This window comes from Aptenodytes forsteri, unplaced genomic scaffold (assembly GCF_000699145.1).
Source record: "Aptenodytes forsteri isolate BGI_AS27 unplaced genomic scaffold, ASM69914v1 Scaffold243, whole genome shotgun sequence".
NCBI lineage: Eukaryota > Metazoa > Chordata > Aves > Sphenisciformes > Spheniscidae > Aptenodytes > Aptenodytes forsteri.
Genome location: NW_008795314.1, coordinates 1,050,332 through 1,058,521, shown reverse-complemented (window position 1 = coordinate 1,058,521; position 8,190 = coordinate 1,050,332). Strand labels below are relative to the sequence as shown.

General features: G+C 64.5%; 1 protein-coding gene across 1 annotated transcript; it reads right to left on the bottom strand.

The window, feature by feature from the left end:
• Window positions 1–236: 236 nt before the first annotated feature.
• SPHK1 (sphingosine kinase 1) lies at window positions 237–3,024 on the bottom strand. Its single transcript, XM_009279427.2, has 4 exons — window positions 2,919–3,024; window positions 2,469–2,563; window positions 2,098–2,213; window positions 237–1,512 (listed from the first exon to the last, which is right to left on the bottom strand). The coding sequence occupies exons 1-4, from the start codon at window positions 2,959–2,961 to the stop codon at window positions 729–731; spliced, it is 1,038 nt and encodes a 345-aa protein (XP_009277702.1). The 5' UTR covers window positions 2,962–3,024; the 3' UTR covers window positions 237–728.
• Window positions 3,025–8,190: the final 5,166 nt, after the last annotated feature.

Sequence of the window (8,190 nt, the reverse complement as noted above, 5' to 3'; positions counted from 1 at the left end):
CCATGTCCTGGCTCCAGCGCATCTCCCTTGGGAGCATCTCCCGAGGCCGTCGCTCCACGGTGGTCTGGCAGCGCGGGCAGGATGCTGGGGAGTGAAGGGCCGTGGCACTGAGCTAAACCCATCCTGACAGCTGCGTGGCCAGGCTGCGTGTGAGTCCAGCCCGGGGTGACAGCACCACAGCCCTGGCCCTGACAGCAGCCATGAGCTCGGATTTAAAACCCGGGGGGACTTTTTTGCAAACGCTAGATATTTATTGCATTTCTCACAAGAATAAACTCTGCTTCTACAGGAAGCTTTGGGTAGAAACGTTCTTAAAAAAGTCCATTTCTTCTGTTAGATATATTGGTCCTGACCATCCCTGGGGAGTGGCACTGGCTCCACGGCGGGGACACGAGCAGTGCCACCCTGTGTGTCCAAGCCGGGGAGGGGATGGGGCTGTGCCGGCGCAGCCACCCAGGGCCAGGACCTCGTACCGGGATAAAACACGCTGGCGTCTCGCCAGCACAGAGTACCTGATGGGGCTCCTGGCTCATTTTTGGGACAGCGCTGGTGGCTGTCCCAAGGGGATAAAGCTAAGCATGGGGGCAAGCGAGGGGACGAGCACCCGTGGCCCCCAAGAGCTATTGCTGTGGGAGGAGGAGGAGGTTCCTGAGTGGGAGGAAGATTCTGCCGCCCTTGTGCCGGGCCGTGCCGGCGGCTCAGCGCTACGGGGGGCTAAACCCAGCTGCTCAGGAGCTGCTGAGGACGCGGCAGAGGCGGCCGTGGATCTGGCCCTGCACGGGCTCGCAGGCCAGCACCTCACCGTCTACTGTCATGATGCCCGCGGCCGCCCGCGGCTCCAGGCGGAAAGCTCGGACGGGGACGTAGCGCAGGTGGGGACAGTTCAAGTCCAGGTGGGTCCCCCTGCCCATGGCCAGGAAGAGCTTCAGCAGCGCCACGCGGCTGATGCCGGCCTTCAGGTAGAAGAGATGGATGCAACCGTCATGCAGCCGGGCTGCCGGTGCCATCAGCAGGTTGGTGCCCAGGTGGGACTGGTAGATGGCGTAGACGGTGACGAACTCCTCCTCGGGGACCACCGTCCAGTGCGTCGGCACCGGCTGGCACAGCGGCACCAGCAGTGAGTCGGCAGGCAGAGCCCCAGCCGCCTCCGTCCCCGCCGGTGGCAGGATGCGTCCAGCCTGGCCGTTGGTGACGGGCGCGTGGGAGTCCCTGGGTGCTGGGGCAGTGCCCTGCTCGGGGACGGCAGGCAGGTAGGAGAGGCGGCCCTGGTACACCCGCAGCTTGGCCAGGCACTGGAGGGTGCCCAGGGTGAAGCGGGCGTTGCCCAGCCGGCGGTACTTCTCGCTGTCGATGTCCACGTCCGAGATGAAGCCCCAGCCAAAGCCGAGGAAGGAGAAGAGGCGCTTGCCCGAGGCCGTGCTCAGCGACACCAGGTCCATCTGCGTGTGCAGCCCCTTGCACAGGATGAAGGCGCAGTTCGTCAGCAGCTTCTTCTTGGCGACGTGATCGTTGCTGCGGGGGATGGAGAGGGTGAGTTTGGGCTGGACCCAGCTCAGGGCCTCTCCTGCTGTCCCAGCATCCACGTGCAACCCTCTCCCCTGTGTCATGGCTGGGACATATCCCAGCTGGGTGACAGTGTCCCTCAGGGACAGCTGCTGGGAGAGGTTTTGCTGGGGGTGGGAAGGATAAACCAGCTCCTGAAAGAGGGAATGAGTTGGGGCTGCTGGGCCAGGGCAATCCCGGTCCCCCTGTCATGCAGCGGGATCAGCTGTGCTCCAGAGCGGCTCCTTTGGGGTAAAGCTGTGCCAGATTTGGAGCCCAGAGAGGAGGAAGGGTGTGGGGGGAGCTGGGGACCCAGAGGTGCAATCCGATGCTTGCAGAGACCAGCTGGAGCTGTGCCACACCAGCGTGTGGGAAGGTGGGGACCCAGGTGGACACCCCTGCGCCAGGTATCCCTGTACCCAGCACCCTTCCCCTGGGCTGGAGCCATGCACAGCCTTTCGCTTCCCTCATCCCCCCCACCTCGGTGCCAGCGCAGCCCTGTGTGCCGGCTGGTGCGATGCCAGCAGCGGGTGCCCCCGTGGGGCTGGGGCTCACCCTGCGTAGTGGTTGATGGAGGCTGCCAGGGCGTTCCCGGAGCCCCCCGGCAGGATGCACAGCGGCTTCTTCATGATGTCCTCCCAGTCCGGCCGCTCCATGAGCCCATTCACCACCTGCGGGGACGGAGGGAGCTTGTGGCACCCGGGGCCAGGCAAGGAACCGCCCGGGGGGAGCGGAGCCCACGGTGCCCCTGGCCAGGGCAGGACCGAGGCCATGGCTGCCCTGCTTTGCTCCAAGCTGATGCCATCTCTCCTTTGCCATTCCCTGCCTGCCTTCGTGTCTTGAAGCTTGGCTCCTGCCCCAGGCATCCCTCTCCTCCCGGCACTGTGCCCATCCTGGCCGGGGGGATGCCCTGGGGTGCCCCTCACCTCATACAGGAGCCCGTCCCCGGCCATGACCACCAACGTGTCCCACTGCGACAGGTCTTCATCCCGTACCTTCTCATGTGCATGGTGGGGTCTCTCTGCGGGGGAAAGTGGAAAGAGTTGAGCGTCGCCCTCCGTCCCTCTGCCCTGCCTGCTGCCATCCCCCAGACGGTGACCCCAGCCCCACTGTCCCCACAGGGGTCCCAGCCGGGGGTGCAGGAGGTGAGGCAGTCACTCGTATTGAGTGCAGCCATGTCCCCTTGCACCCTTTGCCACCACCGCCTGCGACAGCCCACCCATCGTGTTGTCCATACCAGCCCCGCGGGAGCCAGAGCTGTGGCGATGCCGGGGGTACGAGGCCCCCAGAGGAGCCCATCCTGGGGCGGCAGCACCCAGGTAGGATCCTGGGAAGGGAGGAGGAGGAGGAGGTGAAGGAGCCGCTCACGTACTCACCGGTGATGAAGACGGTGGTGGCGATGTCGGCCTCGGCCAGCATGGGCTGCACCACCGCCTGGAAGTCCTCGAGCGCACGGCCGGCGCCGCTCTGCGGGTTCAGCAGCACCAGCGCGCGGCAGGGCCGGGGCAGCACCCCATAGCTGTCACCTAGCCGTGGGGGGAGAGGGGGGGGTCAGGGTGGTGGGGCCGCGGCACTGCCCGGGGAGGGCTTTGCAAGCCAGGGCAGCGTTTGCCATGGCCCCACAGGAAGGGGAGCTGCCCTGGATCCCCACAAGCTCCCCGGGCTGCATCCCTACCCACAGGCAACGGGAAGCGAGCAGGGATGGAGGGTCCCTGCTGGGAAAGCAGGGGAGGTGGCAGAGACGGGGACATGGGGTCCTGCAGGGACTCGTCTTGAGCTCTCCCACAATCAGCAGAGATGTTTTACGCCCGGGCCAGAGCCCCGCAGCAACCCAGCGACGCTGCAGTGGAGCCAGGGCTCTGCAGCACCGAGCATCCCTGTGCATCCCAGGGCCGCGGGGTGCTGCCGGCTGCGCTTTCAGACACGCCAAGGAAAGAAAGGTGGAAGCAAAGGGGGGTTTTGAAGCCCAACCTCCCCAAGGGCACCTGGCCCCAAACACCCTCAGCTGTGAGTTTTCCCTGCTGAACTCCACAGCTCGTGACATGGCTCAGCCCCCCAGTGCACCATGAGCCAAGGACGGGGGACGAGAGCCAGGGGGACTCAAGGTCCCAACTCCCCACATCCATCCCAGATGGAGCAGGGCCAGTTCAGACACCTGCGCTGGCAGACGGACGCTTCTGCTTCCCCTGCTCCCCACGGGGCTCAAGTTTCGCGCGCGAGGGCCCTGGCCAGGCTGTAATTACAAGCCTGGCAGGGGCCCACATCCCTCTGCCCCCCCGCCCGCTTCCAGCCCCCGAGCCCAGTGGTCCCCGCGCGGGGGGACGGGGTGAGCCCGGGCTGCAACTGCCCTGCGAGGGAGGCACAGGGAGCAGGAGCGATGCGACGGCCCCCAGGGGAGCTGGCGGCAGCGTGCCCAAGGACAGGGCCCCTGGGTGCTGCTCAGGCACCCCGAGCCCCAAAATGAGCAGGGCAGAGTGCCTCAAGCTCCCGCAGCACCTCTGGAAAGCCCCGGCCCTGCAGGGTGAAGCCAGTTTTGCGGGGCTGGAGGGGTGTCCCCACCAGCTCTGGGCCCCCTAAGCCATGATCTGGCCCCGAGGCAGAGGGTGGGTGCCAGCCCGGGCGCGGGGGCTCTGCGGGACAGCACGGGGGCTGCGCCTGCTGACTCAGCAGAAAGAGCTGCTCTGTCAGGAACTGAGTCACCAAAGCAGACAGCGATTCCCGGCACTGCCCCAGGCCGGGACCCCCCCTCTAACCCGGGGCAGGGGGGCTGGGGCTGGCCGCCTGCCCCTGCCTTGTCTGCACACTTTGATTTGAGCTGTTTGAACGCACGGGCACCATTTTTACAGCTAAAACCCCTCCTGCCGCCTGCACCGGGGACGGAGGCGGGGAGAGGGGAGCCTGGGATGATGGAGGTCCCCGCATGTGTCACCTCCCCGGGGTGACGCCCAGCATCACACCGGTCACGGCCATGCCGGGGCTTCCCCGCTGGTTGCAGAGCTCCATGAGCTGCCCCGCAGGGAGACATGCCTGGAGCATCCCGTCTCCGTGCTCATCCCAGCCCTGCGGAGCACACAGAGCTCTGCCGATTTCGGTGCTATCAGGTTGATTTTCTGCCCCTGGGAATGACCCGGTGAGGCTGTCACCCTCCGGGCCCCCTCCTTGTCCCCACGCCGGCTGCTTGGGACCTGCCACCGAGTCCACAGCAAAGGTCCACCCGTGAGAGCCCCGTCAGCCAGGGCTGAGCCGGGGTCCGGGCGCTGGCTCTGGGCTGCCTCTCCCCGCTGCCGCCCAGGGCCGGGGGAAGCCACCGGCTGCCCCCCACCCTCCCCGGCCCCTTATCAGTGGGCGCCAGACGCGAGGGGACCAGCTGCCCTCGGGGAACGGTGGTGAAGCGCCTTGAGCAGAGGCCACCCCAGCTCGGGTCAGGGATAACAGGCAGCAACCAGCTGGGCTGGCCCCACTCCCTCCCCTCCGGAGCCTTCCCCGGTCACTACCGGCACCAAAGCCCCTATTGCCAAAAGCATCCGAGCCCCCAGGCAGGGGGTCCATGCTCAAGCCCCAGCCGCCGGAGGCAGGTGATGGGGGGCTTTTCTCTCTTTCTCCTGCCCAACTCTGGAGGATGCAGAGCGAGAGCACAAGGCAATTCAAGAACCTAAACGCAGTTTTTGAGCCCACAATGTTTCTAATCAGCCACATCGTTTCTGACACGCACACGGAGCTGCAGCCGGGTCTTGCCTGAAAATCCTGCCTGGACCCGTGGCTGCTGCCCCGTGGCCTCCGCTGGGCAGTGGGGTACGGCTGGGACCCTGAGGACCTGCTCTTTGGCTGGAGGGGGAAAGGTGAACCCTGCTCAGGGCACGGAGGGATGCCGTGACTCCATCACAAGGGACAGGTTGCTGGTGCCAGGGTGTGAATAAGAACGGGGACGTGATCCAAGCCGCCGGAGGCAGGTGATGGGGGGCTTTTCTCTCTTTCTCCTGCCCAACTCTGGAGGATGCAGAGCGAGAGCACGAGGCAATTCAAGAACCTAAACGCAGTTTTTGAGCCCACAATGTTTCTAATCAGACACATCTTTCTGACACCTGCCCAACTCTGGAGGATGCAGAGCGAGAGCACGAGGCAATTCAAGAACCTAAACGCAGTTTTTGAGCCCACAATGTTTCTAATCAGCCACATCGTTTCTGACACGCACACGGAGCTGCAGCCGGGTCTTGCCTGAAAATCCTGCCTGGACCCGTGGCTGCTGCCCCGTGGCCTCCGCTGGGCAGTGGGGTACGGCTGGGACCCCGAGGACCTGCTCTTTGGCTGGAGGGGGAAAGGTGAACCCTGCTCAGGGCACGGAGGGATGCCGTGACTCCATCACAAGGGACAGGTTGCTGGTGCCAGGGTGTGAATAAGAACGGGGACGTGATCCTGGTGCGGGACCAGTGACACCAGCAGCACCAGGCTCAGCCCAGGCTCCTGTGGCAGAAGTGGAGGGTGCTGGTTCAGAGCCGGAGCACAGCAGCGGCGATGCTCAGGCAGAGGGGACAGATTTCAGCAGCATCCCTCTCCCTTGCGCAACGCCGGCCAGCCCCTGGCATCTCGGCGAGGCTCAGCCACTTCCCGGCACAGCGCGGTTGCTTTCAACCTCAAACGCCAAGCAGAGCAGACACTGAGTCAGCAGGAGGAAGGGGCTCCAGCTGCTGCCAGCACACAAACTCTGCTCTCCTTCCTCCGCCCACATCCCCCCCATGCGACACGTGTCCTGGCCGTGCTGAGGCTGAGACCACGCTGCCACGGCTCCGCCATCAGCAGTCCCAGCTGCTCCGTCATGTCCCCACATCCTTCTGGAAACTCTCTGGGCACAAGGAACGAGCGTGCCAGGGGACAGGGCTGTCCTGCCCGGTGACCCGGCTGGCTTGAGGCTGGGACGGACTGGGGCATGCCCGCTGCATCCCCTCTCCACAGAGCGTCACCTCCGCATGATGAGGGGATGAGCACGGTGAGGGGGTCCCCCAAAACGGGGGCTTGCAGCAGGGCCAGGTCCCGCTCGCTGCTGGCAGTGCTGCCGACAGACCGCGACACCCGCGGGCAGCTTGACGGCAGCTTCCTGCCGTGGCCGGGGGCTGGATTTCCCCATCAGGACACAAGCCCAGGGGAGGTTCGCTCCCTCCCGGCCGGCTGCAGGATGGGACACTTCTCTGCACGCTGTGGGCAGCCCCAGTTTTGGGGTTATTCACTGCTGAGGGACTTTTTTTTTCCCCTTGGGGTGAAATAAGGAGGGGGGAGCTTCACCCCCACTGCAGCTTCCTGCCGTGGCCGGGGGCTGGATTTCCCCATCAGGACACAAGCCCAGGGGAGGTTCGCTCCCTCCCGGCCGGCTGCAGGATGGGACACTTCTCTGCACGCTGTGGGCAGCCCCAGTTTTGGGGTTATTCACTGCTGAGGGACTTTTTTTTTCCCCTTGGGGTGAAATAAGGAGGGGGGAGCTTCACCCCCACTGCAGCTCTCCGCAGGGCTTATCCAAGGGGATGCTGGAGCTGAGATGACACCGGGACGGGGTCGTCGGTGGCTCCCTGGGTCCCCTCCCCATGGGGATGGGGTGGCAGGATTGCTCCACACGGACTCGCACGCAGCTTCCCGGCACGGCCTTATCTGTCCCGCACACGCCACGATGCCGGCACGTGAGGGTGCGTGCGAGCGCAGGGTGTGGCGAGAGGCATTTTTAGCTCTGTCCCAAACTGGGGGAGGAGGTTTGCAAATCCTGCTGGCCCTCAGCTAGAAAAATAACTGCAAAATCCCGCACTGCCTTCTCCCGTCCTCCTTCCTTGGGCTCCCCCGAGGCCCCTGCCGTGCAATGAGATGCTCCCGCCCCAGCACCCTCGCACCGCCTGCTAAAAGGGCGAGGGTTTTAAAACGCTTGGAGACTTACAGCTGCAGAGTTCAGGCTGGAAATAGAGCTGGGGAACTGGTTTCGCCCTCACCCCTTTCCACTGAATTTGGTTTTAGTCTTTAGGAAGAGTGGCAGAAAGTTGTTTTGTAGCTGCAGGTCATGTAAAAAAGCTGCATTTTAAAATCCAGGCAGGGAAGAGCTGGGCTAAATGTGATTTGACAGGATCCCTCTAACCACATGCCTCTTAATTTCCAAGTCTGATCAGTGCGACTGGACAGCTAAATAAATGAAGTAGTGCATATGATTGAATCTCTGCTCAGACGTTCAAATACACGCCAGCCTGCTCTGCCCTGACTGCAGGAGCTGGGGGACTTGGCCCCCGAGCCAGCCGCTCCCCTTCGAGCTGGTGGCAGCTCCCGGGGGGAGAGGGAATTGAAACCTGGACCCCTCCATGCTGCCCTGGGACCCTGCTGGGCCCCGGGGAGCGTCCCGGGGGATTCACCTGCTCCCAAGTGATGGCTGGGACCTGCCAGGGACGGTGCCCGGCTCCTGTCCTGCCTGCGTCAGCAACGATGACTTTTTTTTTTCCTTGGTTAATGCTGCCCTTTGGAGCTTTGCTAGTTATTGAACCGAAGCGATGCGAGGGGAGGGGGAGCCGTGCGAAGGGCCCCCGTGGTGCGTCCACGTCCCTGCTGCCCCTTCAGTCTAAGGGAGAAAGGGGGGAGAAGCCACCCCCGACCCCGGGGCTGTCCCCGTCCTCCCCAGGCTCGGGG

Excerpts from the sequence above, each read along its gene's own strand:
- SPHK1 (XM_009279427.2), bottom strand. The coding sequence starts at position 2,961 with ATGCTGGCCGAGGCCGACATCGCCACCACCGTCTTCATCACCG. Across the intron at positions 2,564-2,918 it reads CACCACCGTCTTCATCACCG|AGAGACCCCACCATGCACAT; the intron begins GTGAGTACGTGA and ends TTTCCCCCGCAG. Across the intron at positions 1,513-2,097 it reads TCCATCAACCACTACGCAGG|CAACGATCACGTCGCCAAGA; the intron begins GTGAGCCCCAGC and ends CATCCCCCGCAG.